General features: G+C 44.1%; 1 protein-coding gene across 8 annotated transcripts in view; it reads left to right on the top strand.

Moving 5' to 3' along the window:
- The window catches only part of tns1b (tensin 1b), a 302,397-nt gene that overhangs the window by 227,260 nt on the left and 54,935 nt on the right, over nt 1–20,202 (top strand). For all 8 annotated transcript variants that reach the window (XM_029703058.1, XM_029703057.1, XM_029703059.1 and 5 more), the window contains 4 exons: nt 4,743–4,818; nt 13,637–13,766; nt 13,941–14,006; nt 14,228–14,344. In XM_029703058.1, coding sequence (XP_029558918.1) covers nt 4,743–4,818; nt 13,637–13,766; nt 13,941–14,006; nt 14,228–14,344 — 389 coding nt within the window. The remainder of the gene's footprint in view (nt 1–4,742; nt 4,819–13,636; nt 13,767–13,940; nt 14,007–14,227; nt 14,345–20,202) is intronic.

Raw genomic sequence — 20,202 nt, 5'->3', positions numbered from 1 at the left:
AGTGCCCCAACCTCTAGTTCCCCAGCCCTAGTCTCTACTTCCCCTGCCTCAGCCTCTTGTGCCCCAGTCTCTACTTCCCCAGCCCCAGTCTCTTGTGCCCCAGTCTCTACTTCCCTAGCCCCAGTCTCTTGTGCCCCAGTCTTTAGTGCCCCAGCCTCAGTCTCTAGTGCCCCAGCCCCAGTCCCTAGTACCCCAGCCCCAGCCTCTAGTTCCCCAGCCCCAGCCTCTAGTTCCCCAGCCCCAGTCTCTAGTGCCCCTGCCCCAGTCTCTAGTGCCCCAGTCTCTAGTACCCCAGCCCCAGGCTCTAGTGCCCCAGTCTCTAGTTTTCCAGCCCCAGCCTCTAGTGCCCCAGTCTCTAGATCCCCAGCCCCAGCCTCTAGTTCCCCAGCCCCAGTCTCTAGTTCCCCAGCCCCAGTCTCTAGTGCCCCAGTCTCTAGTTCCGCAGCCCCAGTCTCTAGGTCCCCAGCCCCAGTCTCTAGTGCTCCAGTCTCTAGTTCCCCAGCCCCAGTCTCTAGTGCCCCAGTCTCTAGTGCCCCAGTCTCTAGTTCCGCAGCCCCAGGCTCTAGTGCCCCAGCCCCAGTCTCTAGTGCCCCAGTCTGTAGTACCCCAGCCCCAGTCTCTAGTTCCCCAGCCCCAGTCTCTAGTGCCCCAGTCTCTAGTTCCGCAGCCCCAGTCTCTAGTTCCCAAGCCCCAGTCTCTAGTGCCCCAGTATCTAGTTCCCCAGCCCCAGTATCTAGTTCCCCAGCCCCAGTCTCTAGTTCCCCAGCCCCAGTCTCTAGTGCTCCAGTCTCTAGTTCCCCAGCCCCAGTCTCTAGTGCCCCAGTCTCTAGTGCCCCAGTCTCTAGTTCCGCAGCCCCAGTCTCTAGTGCCCCAGCCCCAGTCTCTAGTTCCCCAGCCCCAGTCTATAGTTCCCCAGCCCCAGTCTCTAGTGCCCCAGTCTCTAGTTCCGCAGCCCCAGTCTCTAGTTCCCCAGCCCCAGTCTCTAGTGCCCCAGTCTCTAGTTCCCCAGCCCCAGTCTCTAGTGCCCCAGTCTCTAATTCCCCAGCCCCAGTATCTAGTTCCCCAGCCCCAGTCTCTAGTTCCCCAGCCCCAGGCTCTAGTGCTCCAGTCTCTAGTTCCCCAGCCCCAGTCTCTAGTGCCCCAGTCTCTAGTACCCCAGCCCCAGTCTCTAGTTCCCCAGCCCCAGTCTCTAGTGCCCCAGGCTCAAGTGCCCCAGTCTCTAGTTCCCCAGCCCCAGTCTCTAGTGCCCCAGCCCCAGTCTCTAGTGCCCCAGCCTCTAGTACCCCAGCCCCAGTCTCTAGTTCCCCAGCCCCAGTCTCTAGTTCCCCAGCCCCAGTCTCTAGTGCCCCAGTCTCTAGTACCCCAGCCCCAGTCTCTAGTTCCCCAGCCCCAGTCTCTAGTGCCCCAGCCCCAGTCTCTAGTTCCGCAGCCCTAGTCTCTAGTTCCCCAGCCCCAGTCTCTAGTGCCCCAGTCTCTAGTTCCCCAGCCCCAGTCTCTAGTGCCCCAGTCTCTAGTTCCCCAGCCCCAGTATCTAGTTCCCCAGCCCCAGTCTCTAGTTTCCCAGCCCCAGTCTCTAGTGCTCCACTCTCTAGTTCCCCAGCCCCAGTCTCTAGTGCCCCAGTCTCTAGTTCCGCAGCCCCAGTCTCTAGTTCCCCAGCCCCAGTCTCTAGTGCCCCAGTCTCTAGTACCCCAGCCCCAGTCTCTAGTTCCCCAGCCCCAGCCTCTAGTGCCCCAGTCTCTAGTTCCGCAGCCCCAGTCTCTAGTTCCCCAGCCCCAGTCTCTAGTGCCCCAGTCTCTAGTTCCCCAGCCCCAGTCTCTAGTGCCCCAGTCTCTAGTTCCCCAGCCCCAGTCTCTAGTGCTCCAGTCTCTAGTTCCCCAGCCCCAGCCTCTAGTGCCCCAGGCTCTAGTACCCCAGCCCCAGCCTCTAGTTCCCCAGCCCCAGTCGCCAGTGCCCCAGTCTCTAGTGCCCCAGTCTCTAGTTCCCCAGCCCCTTTCTCTAGTTCCCCAGCCCCAGTCTCTAGTGCCCCAGTCTCAAGTGCCCCAGTCTCTAGTTCCCCAGCCCCAGCCTCTAGTTCCCCAGCCCCAGTCTCTAGTGCCCCAGCCCCAGTCTCTAGTGCCCCAGTCTCTAGTACCCCAGCCCCAGTCTCTAGTTCCCCAGCCCCAGTCTCTAGTGCCCCAGTCTCTAGTTCCCCAGCCCCAGTCTCTAGTGCCCCAGTCTCTAGTTCCCCAGCCCCAGTCTCTAGTTCCCCAGCCCAGTCTCTAGTGCCCCAGTCTGTAGTACCCCAGCCCCAGTCTCTAGTTCCCCAGCCCCAGTCTCTAGTGCCCCAGCCCCAGTCTCTAGTGCTCCAGCCTCTAGTTCCCCAGCCCCAGTCTCTAGTGCCCCAGTCTCTAGTTCCCCAGCCCCAGTATCTAGTTCCCCAGCCCCAGTCTCTAGTTCCCCAGCCCCAGGCTCTAGTGCTCCAGCCTCTAGTTCCCCAGCCCCAGCCTCTAGTACCCCAGTCTCTAGTGCCCCAGTCTCTAGTTCCGCAGCCCCAGTCTCTAGTTCCCCAGCCCCAGTCTCTAGTGCCCCAGTCTCTAGTTCCGCAGCCCCAGTCTCTAGTTCCCCAGCCCCAGTCTCTAGTGCTCCAGTCTCTAGTTCCCCAGCCCCAGTCTCTAGTGCCCCAGTCTCTAGTGCCCCAGTCTCTAGTTCCGCAGCCCCAGTCTCTAGTTCCCCGGCCCCAGACTCTAGTGCCCCAGTCTCTAGTTCCGCGGTCCCAGTCTCTAGTTCCCCAGCCCCAGTCTCTAGTGCCCCAGTCTCTAGTGCCCCAGTCTCTAGTTCCGCAGCCCCAGTCTCTAGTTCCCCAGCCCCAGTCTCTAGTGCCCCAGTCTCTAGTTCCGCAGCCCCAGTCTCTAGTTCCCCAGCCCCAGTCTCTAGTGCTCCAGTCTCTAGTTCCCCAGCCCCAGTCTCTAGTGCCCCAGTCTCTAGTTCCCCAGCCCCAGTCTCTAGTGCCCCAGTCTCTAGTGCCCCAGTCTCTAGTTCCGCAGCCCCAGTCTCTAGTTCCCCAGCCCCAGTCTCTAGTGCTTCAGTCTCTAGTTCCGCAGCCCAAGTCGCTAGTTCCCCAGCCCCAGTCTCTAGTTCCCCAGCCCCAGTCTCTAGTGCCCCAGTCTCTAGTTCCGCAGACCCAGTCTCTAGTTCCCCAGATCCAGTCTCTAGTGCCCCAGCCCCAGTCTCTAGTGCCCCAGTCTCTATTTCCGCAGCCCCAGTCTCTAGTTCCCCAGACCCAGTCTCTAGTGCCCCAGTCTCTAGTTCCCCAGCCCCAGTCTCTAGTTCCCCAGCCCCAGTCTCAAGTGCCCCTGTCTCTAGTGCCCCAGTCTCTAGTTCCCCAGCCCCAGTCTCTAGTGCCCCAGTCTCTAGTGCCCCAGTCTCTAGTTCCGCAGCCCCAGTCTCTAGTTCCCCAGCCCCAGTCTCTAGTGCTTCAGTCTCTAGTTCCGCAGCCCAAGTCGCTAGTTCCCCAGCCCCAGTCTCTAGTTCCCCAGCCCCAGTCTCTAGTGCCCCAGTCTCTAGTTCCGCAGACCCAGTCTCTAGTTCCCCAGATCCAGTCTCTAGTGCCCCAGCCCCAGTCTCTAGTGCCCCAGTCTCTATTTCCGCAGCCCCAGTCTCTAGTTCCCCAGACCCAGTCTCTAGTGCCCCAGTCTCTAGTTCCCCAGCCCCAGTCTCTAGTTCCCCAGCCCCAGTCTCAAGTGCCCCTGTCTCTAGTGCCCCAGTCTCTAGTTCCCCAGTCCCAGATGTTCCAGCCTGGTGTTATGATCAGTAGTAGTGTTATTAGTAACTGGAGGAGCCAGTGAAATAAGCAGACTTGGATGTATGTGGACACCCCAGGGCCTTGCTGAAGGACCCCTACAGATACCCAGGCCCGGGCAGGAAATTATGAATTATACAGCTTTGTGCAGATGTTTGAGCATACAGGAGAGCATGCCCACAGATAGCAGGACAAATGAGGGCACTCCGGGTGGCACTCCTTACATGGTCCCCTCCACTTTACATTTCCTTCCTTCCTAGTCTATGTATAGATAAAACGTTGTTTTGCTTATATCTCCATGTATTGTATAACCATGTACTGTATATCTGGTGCGTGTGTGTGCCAGTGGAGACTGCTGAGGAGAGGACGTCATGCATGGAAACCATGTGTTTTGATGTATTTGATACCATTCCACTAATTTTTCTTCGCCATTACCACGAGTCCGTCCTCCCCAATTAAGGTGCCACCAACCTCCTGTGGTGTGTGCATACGTGCGTGTGTAGGTCAGGGGACAGCAACAGGCACACTTTTGTTTTTGGTTAAAAAAAAAGATTGTAAAATCACCAGGAATTCAGCAAAGCGTGTTTAAATGTAAGAAATATTTTCCCAAGTATTCCTACAAATAAAAGAGACATACAGTTGAAGTCAGAAGTTTACATACACCTTAGCCAAATACATTTAAACTGTTTTTCACAATTCCTGACATTTAATCCTGGTACAAATTCCCTGTCTTAGGTCAGTTAGGATCACCACTTTATTTCAAGAATGTGAAATGTCAGAATAATAGTAGAGAGAATGATTTATTTCAGCTTTTATTTATTTCATCACATTCCCAGAAGTTTACATACATTCAATTAGTATTTGGTAGCATTGCCTTTAAATTGTACCATGATGATGTGCATCATGTGGTGTGATGTTGTGTTAACAAGAGAAAACCTTTTTTTGCTCTGTGTGTGTTTACAGTAATGTCCAGGGAGACAGCCACACCAGCATCTGCATCACTATTGAGCCTGGCCTACTGCTGAAGGGGGACATTCTGGTAAGGCTCATCAGCTCTTCACTGAGTGATATGGAGAAGTGTACTGTACATGGATTTTGGGAGTGTTTATTATGGTAAGGTATTCACCCCCTCAAATGAGAGGATAGTGGATTGGCCTCTGTTGGTGAATGCAATTTATTTTAACCACATTGAGTCTAAATACTTTACATTATGTGCAAATACAGTATGTTTGTCCCTAATGCTTTAATAGGCCCCATTCATGAAAGCAGCAATGCTGTAAAAACTAGAGGCAAGGACAGTTGGCATGTGCCCTGTACCTCAGGTTAACTACCCCCTATAGCACACAATATGCAGGCTGTAACAATGTCTACACTGTATTTCTGATCAATTTGATATTATTTTAATGGACATAAAATTAGCTTTTCTTTCAAAAACAAGGACATTTGTAAGTGACCCCAAACCTTTGAATGGTAGTGTATGTATGTATGTATGTATATATGTATATATTTGTTTTTTAAGTAATAGTATTTTTTAGTAATTGATGTGTTCCACACAAAAAAACACAATGCATGAAAACCTGTTTTTGAGTCCTGCTACATGACTACAGATGAAAAAAAGTAAAGTAATAAAGCAGAAAAGTGTTTTCAATCAATGTTATATTCACAGACATCAGCATCCATTAGTGTTCCATTAGTTAGCAGATACAATATACGCTTTAGCTGAAGCATCTGCCAAAGTAGCTGTTTTGGGGCCAAGTATTATTGCCTACGGTAAGTGCTGCTTTCAAATTGCTAGCATGTAAAAATGACTTACTTCCTCTTCAAGACCATGCTGGAAATATTATAGTTCTATTGCACTTGAGTTTTAAGGCAAGAATAAGAATACTTTATTGTAAATGTGCCTTACAAGTCCATGGAAATGTGTCTTTAGCACAGACAGAAATCATATAGCTTCAGTTGCCTGTTCTATAAGGCACCGATTGATTTGGCATGCACATTGGTGACATAATTTGTGTCAAAGCAATTTGAAAGCAGCACTTACCGTAGGCAACATCACTTGGCCCCAAAACAGCTACTTTGGCAGATGCTTCAGCTAAAGCGTATATTGTATCTGCTAACTAATGGAACACTAATGGATGCTGATGTCTGTGAATATAACATTGACTGAAAACACTTTTCTGCTTTATTACTGAACTTTTTTTCATCTGTAGTCATGTAGCAGGACTCAGGAGCAGGTTTTTGTGCATTGTGCTCTTTGTGTGGAACACATAAATTAATAAAAAATACCAAAACATTTTACTTAAAAAACATTATATATATATATATATATATATATATATATATATATATATATATATATATATATATATATATATATATACATACAGTACCAGTCAAACGTTTGGACACACCTACTCATTCCAGGGTTTTTCTTTATTTTTACTATTTTATACATTGTAGAATACTGGTGATGATATCAAAACTATGAAAAAACACATATGGAATAATGTAGTAACCAAAAAGTGTTAAACAAATCAAAATATATTTTATATTGAGATTCTTCAAAGTAGACACCCTTTGCCTTGATGACAGCTTTGCACACTCTTGGTAAGAACAGCTCAAGTAAGCAAAGAGAAACAGCATTTCATCATTACTTAAAGACATGAAGGTCAGTAAATCTGGAAAATTTCAAAAACCATCAAGCGCTAAAATGAAACTGGCTCTCATGAGGACCGCCACAGGAAAGGAAGACCCAGAGTTACCTCTGCTGCAGAGGATAAATTCATTAGAGTTAACTGCACCTCAGATTGCAGCCCAAATAAATGCTTCATAGAGTTCAAGTAACAGATACATCTCGACATCAACTGTTCAGAGGAGACTGTGTGAATCAAGCCTTCATGGTCGATTTTGCTGCAAAGAAACCACTACTAAAGGACACCAATAAGAAGAAGAGACTTACGTGGGCCAAAAAACACTAGCAATGGACATTCGACCTGTGGAAATCTGTCCTTTGGTCTGATGAATCCAAATTTGAGATTTTTGGTTCTAACAGCTGTGTCTTTGTGAGACGCAGAGTAGATGAACGGATGATCTCCGCATGTGTGGTTCCCACCGTGAAGCATGGAGTAGGTGGTGTGATGGTATGGTGGTGCTTTGCTGGTGACACTGTCAGTGATTTATTTAGAATTAAATGCACACTTAACCAGCATGGCTACCACAGCATTCTTCAGCGATACGCCATCCCATCTGGTTTGCGCTTTGTGAGTCTATCATTTATTTTTCAACAGGACAAAGACCCAAAATACACCTTCAAGCTGTGTAAGGTCTATTTGACCAAGAAGGAGAGTGATGGAGTGCTGCATCAGATGACCTGGCCTCCACAATCACCTGACCTCATCCCAATTGAGATGTTTTGGGATTAATTGGACCGCAGAGTAAAGGAAAAGCAGCCAGCAAGTGCTCAGCAAATGTGGGAACTCCTTCAAGACTGTTGGAAATGCATTCCATTTATACTCGGTTGCAACACTTACTACTCTGGAAGCAACTTTAGCAGAAGAACTGTTTGTTGGGAGCTTCATGAAATGGGTTTCCATGGCCGAGCAGCCTTACACAAGCCTAAGATCACCATGAGCATTGTCAAGCGTAGACTAGGGTGGTGTAAAGCTTGCCGCTATTGGACTCAGGAGCAGTGGGAACACGTTCTCACACTTCACCATCTGGCAGACCAATAGACAAATCTGGGTTTGGCGGATGCCAGGAGAACACTACATGCCCGAATGCAAAGTGCCAACTGTAAAGTTTGGTGGAGGAGGAATTAATGGTCTGGGGCTGTTTTTCATGGTTCGGGCTAGGCCCCTTAGTTCCAGTGATGGGAAATCTTAACACTACAGAATACAATGACATTCTAGACGATTCTCTGCTTCCAACTTTGAAAATGTATGTTCTCACTACTGTAAGTCGCTCTGGATAAGAGTGTCTGCTAAATGGCTAAAATGTAAAATGTAAACTTTGTAGGTACAGTTTGGAGAAGGCCCTTTCCTTTTTCATCTTGACAATGCCCCTGGGCACAAAATGAGATCCATACAGAAATGGTTTATCAAGAGATCGGTGGGGAAGAACTTGACTGGCCTGCACAGAGCCCTGACCTCAACCCCATCGAACACATTTGGAATTAATTGAAACGCCAACTTTGAGCCAGGCCTAATCGCCCAACATCTGTGCCCGACCTCACTAATGCTCTTGTGGCTGAATGGAAGCAAGTCCCCGGAGCAATGTTCCAACATCTAGTAGAAAGCCTTCCCAGAAGAGCGGAGGCTGTTTTTGCAGCAAAAGGGGGACCAACTTCATATTAATGTCCTTGATTTTGGAATGAGATGTTCGATGAGCAGGTGTCCACATACTTATGGCTATGTAGTATATATATATACAGTGTCTTCGGGAAGTATTTAGACCCCTTGATTTTTTCCCATTTTGTTACATTACAGCCTTATTCTAAAATTGATGACATTTTTAAAAGTTATCATCAATTTACACACAATACCCCATAAAGACAAAGCAAAAACTGTTTTTTTGAAATGTTTACAAATGTATCAAAATAATCAGAAATAACTTATTTACATAAGTATTCAGACTCTTCGCTATGAGACTCGAAATTGAGCTCAGGGGCATACTGTTTCCATTGATCATCCTTGAGATGTTTCTACAACTTTATTGGTGTCCACCTGTGGTAAATTCAATTGATTGGACATGAATTGGAAAGGCACACACCTGTCTATATAAGGTCACACAGTTGACAGTGTACTGTATGTCCGCACAAAAACCAAGCCATGATGTCGAAGGAATTGTCCGTAGAGCTCCGAGACAGGATTGTGTCGAGGCACAGATCTGGGGAAGGATACCAAAACATATCTGCAGCACTGAAGGTCCCCAAGAACGCAGTGGACTTGATCATAATTGTTTTAATTGTATTTTTATTTAAACTTTATTTAACTAGGCAAGTCAGTTAAGAACAAATTCTTATTTACAGTGACGGCCTACCAAAAGGCCTCCTACTGGTACGGTGGCTGGGATTAAAAATATAAATAAATTAAATAAAAATATAGGACAAAACACACATCACGAGAAGAGAGACAACACAACACTTTATAAAGAGAGACCTAAGACAACAACATAACATGGCATCAACGCATGGCAGCAACACATGACAACACAAATGGAAGAGGTTTGGAACCACCAAGTCTCTTCCGAGAGCTGGCCGCCTGGCCAAACTGAGCAAGCGGAGGAGAAGGGCCTTGGTCATGGAGGTGATCAAGAACCCGATGGTCACTCTGACAGAGCTCCAGAGTTCCTCTGTGGAGATGGGAGAACCTGCCAGAAGGACAACCATCTCTGCAGCACTCCATCAATCAGGCCTTTATGGTAGACTGGCCAGACAGAAGACACTCCTCAGTAAAAGGCACATGACAGCTCGCTTAGAGTTTGCCAAAAGGCACCTTAAGACTCTCAGACCATGAGAAACACGATTCTCTGGTCTGATGAAACCAAGATTGAACTCTTTGGCCTGAATGCCAAGCGTCACATCTGGAGGAAACCTGGCACCATCCCTACGGTGAAGCATGGTGGTGGCAGCATCATGCTGTGGGGATTTTTTTTCAGCAGCAGGGACTGGGAGACTAGTCAGGATCGAGGGAAAGATGAGGGATCCTTGATGAAAACCTGCTCCGGAGCATTCAGGACCTCAGACTGGGGCAAAGGTTCACCTCCCAACAGGACAATGACCATAAGCGCACAGCAGCCAGAGCCGGACTGGAACCCGATCTAACATCTCTGGAGAGACCTGAAAATAGCTGTGCAGCATTGCTCCCCATCCAACCTGACAGAGCTTGAGAGGATCTGCAGAGAAGAATGTGGGAATCTCCCCAAATACAGGTGTGCCAAACTTGTAGCAATCAACACAAGAAGACTTGAATTTGTAATCGCTGCCAAAGTTGCTTCAACAAAGTACTTTATAAAGTGTCTGAATACTTATGTAAATGTGATATTTAATTATTATTTTTTTATAAATAAAAATATGGGTTCATTATCTGGTATTGTACAGTGGCTTGCAAAAGTATTCACCCCCCCTTGGCATTTTTCCTATTATGTTTCCTTACAACCTGGAATTAAAATATAATTTTTAGGGGTTTGTATCATTTGATTCACACAACATGCCTACCACTTTGAAGATGCAAAATATTTTTTATTGTGAAACAAACAAGATATAAGACAAAACTGAAAACTTGTGTGTGCATAACTATTCACCCCCCTCCAAAGTCAATACTTTGTAGAGTCACCTTTTGCAGCAATTACAGCTGCAAGTTTCTTGGGGTATGTCTCTATAAGGTGGACACGTCTAGCCACTGGGATTTCTACCCATTATTCAGGGCTGAACTGCTCCAGCTCCTTCAAGTTGGATGGGTTCTGCTGATGTACAGCATTCTTTAAGTCATACCATAGATTCTCAATTGGATTGAGGTCTGGGCTTTGACTTGGCCATTCCAAGACATTTAAATGTTTCCCCTTAAACCACTCGAGTGTTGCTTTAACAGTATGCTTAGGGTCATTGACCTGCTGGAAGGTAAACCTCCATCCCAGTCTCAAATCTCCGGAAGACTGAAACAGGTTTCCCTCAAGAATTTCCCTGTATTTAGCGGCATCCATCATTTCTTCAATTCTGACCAGTTTCCCAGTCCCTGCCGATGAAAAACATCCCCACAGCATGATGCTGCCACCACCATGCTTCACTGTGGGGATAGTATTCTCGGGGTGATGAGAGGTGTTGTGTTTGCGCCAGAGATAGCATTTTCCTTGATGGCCAAAAAGCTCAATTTTAGTCTCATCTGACCAAAGTACCTTCTTCCATATGTTTGGGGAGTCTCCCACATGCCTGCTTATTTTTTTCTTTACGCAATGGCTTTTTTTCTGGCCACTCTTCCGTAAAGCCCAGCTCTGTGGAGTCTATGGCTTAAAGTGTTCCTATGGACAGATACTCCAATCTCCGCTGTGGAGATTTGCAGCTCCTTCAGGGTTATCTTTGGTCTCTTTGTTGCCTCTCTGATCAATGCCCTCATTGCCTGGTCTGTGAGTTTTGGTGGGCGCTCTCTTGGCAGGTTTATTGTGGTGCCTTATTCTTTCCATGTTATAATAATGGATTTAATGGTGCTCTGTGGGATGTTCAATGTTTCTGATATTTTTTTATAACCCAACCCTGATCTGTACTTCTCCATAACTTCGTCCATGACCTGTTTGGAGAGCTCCTTGGTCTTCATGGTGCCGCTTGCTTGGTGGTGCCCCTTGCTTCGGGGTGTTGCAGACGCTGGGGCCTTTCAGAACAGGTGTATATATTTAGATCATGTGACACTTAGATTACACACAGGTGGACTTTATTTAACAAAGTATGTGACTTCTGAAGGTAATTGGTTACAACAGATCTTATTTACTGGCTTACTAGCAAAGGGGTGAATACATATGCACAAATCACTTTCAGAACAGGTGTATATATTGAGATCATGTGACACTTAGATTAAACACAGGTGGACTTTATTTAACAAAGTATGTGACTTCTGAAGGTAATTGGTTACAACAGATCTTATTTACTGGCTTACTAGCAAAGGGGTGAATACATATGCACAAATCACTTTCAGAACAGGTGTATATATTGAGATCATGTGACACTTAGATTAAACACAGGTGGACTTTATTTAACAAATGATGTGACTTCTGAAGGTAATTGGTTACACCAGATCTTATTTAGGGGCTTACTAGCAAAGGGGTGAATACATATGCACAAATCACTTTTCCGTAAAAAAAATAAATACAAATTTAACCAACAATTTTTTTTCAATTCACTTCACCGAATTTGGACTATTTTGTGTATGTCAATGACATGTTATCCAAATAAAAATACATTTCAATTACAGGTTGTAATGCAACATTATAGGAAAAATGCTAGGGGGTTGAATACTTTTGCAAGGCACTGTACATATTTCATCTTGAAGGACAGTCAGAATCAGTTTGTCATTATATTTTTCTTCTGCTTCTCCTCAAACTTGGCTCACTAATATGGTACACCCCCTTAAATAGACCCCCAGTGGGAGGTATACATATCTCATGAAACCACAGGGCATTTGGCTCAGTTCCCCCACTTTCCTCATCTAGAGTTGTTTGTTTTGCTTCTGTCTCTGCAAATAAAATCCTGCTCTTTTTTTGGTTCCTCCAACCTCAACCCAATAGCCTTAATTACAGCGAAGGAAGGCTGGTCCAGGGAAGTGACTGTTTCCGTCATGTGTCGAGGACAATATCCAGACTGAACCCTGCGCTCATCATGGTTTCACTTCACTTATGTTGAGTGCAGCATTCAGCTTGGTTTAACCAGACTAGACGTGTAACATTTACACCAAAGCATATTGTTCCATGATGAACAGTGGCTGTCTATGGCCAACAATGTCAAAGTAAGTTAAGTAATCATGGACATTGATTAGGCCATGCAATGGAAAGGGTTTTTGAATGTTTTGCAACTGAAAACCAAATTGGACAAGTCTTTGTTGGCCCTCCCTGTTTTAGTCAGTTTTTTCCATTTGGTGCCTAATGAACATGACACTTATCTTATCAGGTTTATGAGGCTAAATAAACAATGATTCCAGACCAGTGGAAGTGTTCTTCAGGCTTACTGTATACCCTAAAAGGTGTTCAGTATGCTTACTCCAGTTTCCAAGCCCAGCTCTGCCACAGTTGTTTGTGCAGTGTGTCGTTTGGGCTAAGCACAAAGCTAAATATTCCTTGTATACCTGTAAATGTGAGGTCCTTGTAAAAGTTCTGGCCAACCCGTAGCCAGGGTGAATCACAGTGGGGTAGAGAGTGAAGAGTTTCCTGTGTAGGGTTTGGGTTTATAAGGCTTTAAAAGGCTCTTGTGTGGATAGCAATGGTCTGGATAATAGTGCTTTTGTTTGGCAAGCCATACATTTACAGGGCTATATATAAAAACAAAACTGCTTTCTCTAGCACACTGCCAAATTCCCTGAAACAGGATTGTGCTGTGAATCTAGCTGGCATGTTATCCACAGGTATTTTCACTGGATTTAGTTTGCCCAGCATTGTCTTACGTCAGATGGCCGTCTGCACTGATCTGTCTGATAACTCGCAGACACTATAGATAAGAAATGTAGTCTGGCTACAATACGCTGTCATAACATTATGTTACCAAGGTGACCCCCATTCATCCTCAAAGAGAGAGTTAATCTTACCAATATTGAAAAAAACTAGAGTCAGATTCTATACATGCAGATTTTTTTAGAACAGTCCCATAACTTTGATGCAATACAACTTCATCAGCAAGTTGGCAAACTACTGTAGCTACACTAATGGTCATTCAAACATGCTAGCACTAAGCTGTTAACTGGGAACAAGTTTGCAATTCTGATGGAGCATGTTTTGTCGTAGTAGCCACTAGCCAGTGAGTGTCAGTCTGAGTTCCACGATATGTCTCCTGGAGACGCTTGTCACATTAGAATGATGCCATCTGACAGAAGAAAATGGTTTGCCTGGTACAATGGAGTCCCAAAAGTGCAAAACTCCAATCTAAATTGAGTCCACCTTCAAGTGTTTTTCAGTTGTGCTAGTGATCTTAACACTGAAAGTCCCTCAGAAGTCAGTTTGCAACAGAAAGTTCATTAAGGTCTCTATGTGATCTTTGTGACTTGAGTACCGTGAAATCTACGAAAGCCTTGAGAATGTCTATTTTTGGGACTCCAAAAAAGTCTGTGTTCCTTAAACCAGAAAGGCCTCGTTTAATACAGTATTTATCTTCTTGTCCCCTCCAGCTGAAATGTTACCACAAACACTTCAGAAGCCCACAGCGGGATGTGATATTCCGGGTGCAGTTCCATACCTGCGCTGTGCATGACTTGGGAATCGTCTTTGGGAAGGACGAGTTAGACGAGACCTTCAAGGGTAAAGAAGACATTCCTAAATATCCAGAAAACAAACCACAATGCGTACAATATCTGTTAAACCTATTTGATGACCATATTTGCCAGTAACTTTTACATCCATAAATTGAAATCTCTTGTCTTTGTTTTGAACATGAACGCATTTTCTTTTTTTTAAATCTCATCCTCAAACCAGATGACAGATTCCCGGATTTTGGAAAGGTGGAATTTATATTTTCCTTTGGACCAGAAAAAATCCATGGTAAGCATACCTGCTTCTCTTTTTTTGGTCGCCATTTTCTCCAAGCAAATGAAAGCTCATTTAGAAAGAGAAATGTGTTGAACTTGACAGACATAACTTATGTTATGAGTATAACTTTGGTCAATGATAAAGTACAGTATGTTCTGGTAATTCATTGTCAGAAAGAAGTCACCTGAAGTAAGACGTTTGACCTCTTCTTTGAATGTTTTTTTTTCTCCCAGGTATGGACCACTTGGAGAATGGGCCCACGGTCTCAGTGGACTACAATACTCAAGATGCTCTAATCCGCTGGGACTCCAATGAGAACTTCAATCAGTATTGTGAGGACACTATGGATGGTGAGTACTAACACTTGGCATGCTTACTGGAGGTCTCTCTTTTCCCGGATGTACACTGTTTTCATGCTATGGTTTTGGTTGCCACAGCTTCAAGCTCCTCTCAACTAATCATTGCGTGGCAAGAACCATCTGTTGTACAAACCGGGATACCTTCACATACATTATGTTGATGGTCTTGCATATGAATTGTTGGATGGTCTTGCATATGAATTGTTGATGGTCTTGCATATCAATTAGAGGTCGACCGCTTATGATTTTTAAACACCGATACCGATTATTGGATGACCAAAAACCGATACCGATTTAATCGGCAGATTTTTTTTATGTAAATATTTGTAATAATGACAATTACAACAATACTGAATGAACAATGAACACTTTTATTTGAACTTTATATAATACATAAATAAAATCTATTTAGTCTCAAATAAATAATGAAACATGTTCAATTTGGTTTAAATAATGCAAAAACACAGTGTTGGAGAAGAAAGTAAAAGTGCAATATGTGCCATGTAAAAAAGCTAACTTTTAAGTTATATGAAAGCTGGTGGTTCAATATTCCCAGTTAAGAAGTTTTAGGTTGTAGTTATTATAGGAATTATGACGTGTCAACTATTTCTATCTATACCATTTGTATTTCATATACCTTTGATTATTGGATGTTCTTATAGGCACTTTAGTATTGCCAGCCTAATCTCGGGAGTTGATAGTCTTGAAGTCATAAACAGCGCTGTGGGTCAAGCATTGCTAAGAGCTGCTGGCAAACGCAGTAAAGTGCTGTTTGAATGAATGCTTACGAGCCTGCTGCTGCCTAGAACCACTCAGTCAGACTGCTCTATCAAACATCAAATCATAGACTTAATTATAATATGATAAACACAGAAATATGAGCCTTTGGTCATTAATATGGTCAAATCCGGAAACTTATCATTTTGAAAACAAAGCGTTTATTCTTTCAGTGAAATACGGAACCTAAGTCTAAATATTGCTATTACATTGCACAACCTTCAATGTTATGTCATAGTTATGTAAAATTCTGGCAAATTAGTTCACAGTTCGCAATAAGTCAGGCGGCCCAAACTGTTGCATATACCCTGACTCTGCTTGCACTGAACATAAGAGAAGTGACACAATTTCCCTAGTTAATATTGCCTGCTAACATGAATTTCTTTTAACTAAATATGCAGGTTTAAAAAAATATACATCTGGTTATTGATTTTAAGAAAGGCATTGATGTTTATGGTTAGGTACATTTGTGCAACGATTGTGCTTTTTTCGCGAATGCGCTTTTGTTAAATCATCACCTGTTTGGCGAAGTTGAAGTAGGCTGTGATTCAATGATAAATTAACAGGCACCGCATTGATTATATGCTACGCAGGACAAGCTAGTTAAACTAGTAATATCATCAACCTTGTGTAGTTAACTAGTGATTGTGTTAAGATTGATTGTTTCTTTTGATAAGTTTAATGCTAGCTAGCAACTTACCTTGTCTCCTTGCAGCCACAAGGTCCTTTTGACGCTGCACTCGCGTAACAAGTGGGCAGCCTGCCACGCAGTTTCCTCATGGATTGCAATGTAATCGGCCAGAATTGGCGTCCAAAAAGGCAGATTACCGATTGTTATGAAAACTTGAAATCGGCCCCAATTAATCGGCCATGCCGATTAATCGGTCAACCTCTAATATCAATTGTTGATGGTCTTGCATAAGAACATGCATACGTTGTCTACAGCCAGGACACAAACACACACACACACTCATTTACTCCCCCACACACCACTCCCCCTGCCTGTTGTAAAGTCTGAGTCCAGGAGGTGTTAATGACTTTGGCTCTTAACGCCCCCACACTCCATGTTTCTTTCTAATTTCAAATGACCAGTAGGGACATTCAGAAGTTAACCAAGCATGTATGGCCACACATACACACAAGCCAACCCCACTATAATCTCAAGCATCTAGACGTACTGTTGTCACACACTCACAGACACTTACACACACACGCACTCACATACGCACACACACAAAACAAAAGGCTGTTTGTGTTTACTCCTTCATAGTCTGCTGTGTGTCCTTTAGTGTTTGCTGTGTGCTTGAGAGAAAGGAAGAGGGAAGGAGGGAGGGAGGGAGGTTGTGTGTGTCATGCAAGCCATCTATTGAAGTAATTGCCTTCCACAGAATTCAGTAAATTCTGTTGAAATAGAAATGCCCCTCCAAACCTGAGGTTTATGTTTAGGTTCCAGTTGTGTGAGATCTAGATATCTTACCTGTTGGTTAACAATGACCAGAACCAAGTTCCAAGAGTCTGTTTATCTAGTGGATAAGACGGTCTTATACTCTCTAATCCTTGGCTATTTTTTGCTATTCTTTGCCTTTCGGGGGACATTGATTAGATACAGGTAACTGACAAAATAAAGGAAACACTTGAGTAAATGTATATTGGTTCCTTAGTTAATTACGCAATTAACAACCCATCATGCTTAAGATCATGTATAAAAATGCTAGGCAGGCCATTATTTTGGCCATTAATTTGGCTACCATGGCTATGCCCCCATCCACAGGGCATGAGTGGTCACTGAATGGTTTCATGAGCATGAAAACAATGTATACCATATGCCAACCCAATTGAACACTTACGGGAGATACTGGAGCGGCAACTGAGACAGCGGATTCCACCATCATCAACAAAACACCGAATGATGGAATTACTCATGGAAGAATGGTGTCGCATCCCTCCAATAGAGTTCCAGAGACTTATAGAATCTATGCCAAGGTGCAGGCAGGTTGTTACCTTAACAAGCCTTGTAAACAGGCAGTCACTCAAAGGCATGGCTATGGAGTCATGTCTAAGATATGTCTTCAGTTACATTTACACTCCTCTGGTGTTTCTGGTGGACTATGAAACAACAGGAGCGCACACACACAGTCTTGTACAGCTAACCTTGTGGGGACACACAATTCAGTCCCATTCAAAATCCTATTTTCCCTAACCCCTAAACCTAACCTTAACCCATACTCTTACCTTAAACCTAACTTTAACCCTAACCTGAAACCTAAGCCTAGCTACTAACCCTAACCCTAAACCTAATTCTAACACTCACACTAATTCTAACCTTAACCCTGAACACCCTATAAATAGTATTTGACCTTGTGGGAACCAACAAAATGTCCCCAGTTGGTCAAATTTGTGTTTTTGTACTATTCTTGTGGGGACTTATTTAACTATTCCCCACAAGAATAGTTAAACATGTCCAGCTCTTCAGGATTCCCAGGGTGAGACATTCTGGGGTGTAGCAACAGGCAACATAACATTCCTGATATTGATGGTCACTCTCTGACCAAACTGATACTTGCACATGGCCCAAAAAGGAAGCGCTGCATCCTGTGGGTGTGATAGGGTTGTTGTTATTGTCTTCTTTCAGCAGTCTTCAAAATATTCTCTCACACTGCCTATTGGATACAGAATTTGTGATTCTCCAATCGCTTGATGCAAATATGTCAATCAATCAATTAATCAATCAAGTTTGATATTCATTTTCTAGTCATTTGTCTCTGAATTATACATTTGGATATAATACCTGTCACAGTATTACTGCTGATTCATATAGAATCATATGGAACAAAAATACACATGTGACAGACTGCTAGGCTATCTATAGATTTCTGTTTTTTCAGTGTGTGATCATTATTACTGATCATCCAAGATAACTCAGTACTGAGCTCTGAAATAGTTTTTTGTTCAGTTTCTGGGCCTTTCTCGTAGCATTCCTACATGTTTTCCCAGGTTCCTTTTCTTGGTCCTCTGGATAAATGGAAGGGCAGAGGTCATGCCCATGACTATCTTTTTTTATCACTCTGGCCATAAAATGTCCATCACCTCACACCGTCACACCCATCTACAGCTTTAAATAGGTGCCGCAGAAATATAAGAGGGGTCCAGCTCTCCTCTTGCAGCTTCTGTGTGTGTGTGTGTGTGTGTGTGTGTGTGTGTGTGTGTGTGTGTGTGTGTGTGTGTGTGTGTGTGTGTGTGTGTGTGTGTGTGTGTGTGTGTGTCTTGCCCATTGTATCCCCAAGCCTATGACTTAACACTGCGAGATGGGTGTAAGGGTAGGCCATTGAAAATGAGCTCATTGACATTTTACATTTACATTTTAGTCATTTAGCAGACGCTCTTATCCAGAGCGACTTACAGTAGTGGATGCATACATTTCATACATTCATTTATTTATTTTTTTCCGTACTGACCATGTTTTACATGCACACCAATATCCCGTTATTATTCGGGATACTCAAGTATTATTTTTTGGAGTTGACTCATATAGACATATCCCATTTACAATAACCTGAAAAAGCTTGTATTCCGGTTATGAGAAATCCGGATAAGATGCCTAGTATATGATGATCTAAGATGGGATACTGTGGCATGTACACATTTTATACAATGGGCGGGTCTAATCCTGAATGCTGACTGGTTAAAAGCACATTCCAGCCGGTGTCTATTCCACAAGTTACCACCGGCTAAATCTATGACGTTAAAATGCCTCTTTACTCTGTTCCATCTGACTGCGCAATCCACTGTCTCATCAGCCCAGCCAGGCAAGTTATAAACTTGATCTCCACTATAAAAAGCATCTAGACATTATCTCACATTTCTTTTAGACTGACATTTACTTTTCAACAGCGGAGATTTGTATAAACCTTGCTGAATGTCTCTCCGACATTTGTAACATTAAAATTCAAATTCGATCTCCAGCTGTCCCATAGTAATGAACGTAGAGGTCGGGACTAGACAGACAGCATTTCTGTGCCAGAGACAGACAGCATAAATCAGCTGGCATCATTTTTATGGATATATACAAAGAAATGTCAATTGAAAAAGGTAAAACAAAATTAAGTGCAGCTAGTTTGCAGTCTTTCCAGCTTCAGTTTGAAATGATTGTGTTAGCTGTGTTGTTGGTTAGCTACTCTGAACAGTGTCCTGATGAGAGAGCACATTTTCTATGCCAGGCGAGATTGCGCTTCATTAGCTCTTTGTTATAGATGTATCCAAATAAATGTCACTAGAAAACAGCTAAAACAAATGCAAAGGCAGATACTGTTGTTATTCTGTCTGCACCGTTTGACGTGACTGTATGTTAGCCAGTAGTTGGCTAGCTAGCAAGCAAAGGATAACAATTTTGTTAGCCAGTATGGAAATGGAACATTTAGAACAAACGACTGGGTCTCGTCCATAGATACAGAACAAAAAGACTGAATGACTGGGTCATGCCTCTGGTAACCGAACCAATAGAAGGAACGACCAGCTGGCTAGTTAGCAACCATAGATTTGTGTCAGGACTATATCTTGTTCGAAGGATTAAATATAATGAATAAATTAATCAAAATAACGTGTTTTAATGAAAATATGTCAATCATTATTTGATTATGTTGGTAACCCGTTGTATAAAAGTGATAATGCCCTCGAAGCCGGTGTTTGGAGGATATATTGGTACATATTAGGCCGGCAAACCGTGCCAATATATCCTCCAAACACCGGCTTTGAGGGCATTATTTGAATCAGATGTGTAGTGCTAGGGTAAAAACCAAAATGCGCACCCAGGGGGGCCCCAGGACTGAAACCTTTTCCTAGGGGTAAAGGGTTGTCACAACCTTGGGATAGACACATGAGGGTACTAAACGGAATAGGCTACCCAACTAGCACATAACGTTCTGAGAACCATATGTTTCTTAGAGATTGGTGAGAGTGTGGTTGTCCTATGGTTATTTTGCGGAACAACCTTCCCACAACATTCTGGGAATGGTGCAGGATATCCAGGTAACACATAACATTATGAGAACCAAATGTTTCTTAGGTGGGAATTC

The sequence above is a fragment of the Salmo trutta genome, chromosome 20, assembly GCF_901001165.1.
Source record: "Salmo trutta chromosome 20, fSalTru1.1, whole genome shotgun sequence".
Lineage (NCBI taxonomy): Eukaryota > Metazoa > Chordata > Actinopteri > Salmoniformes > Salmonidae > Salmo > Salmo trutta.
This window is presented reverse-complemented; position numbering and strand designations above follow the sequence as displayed.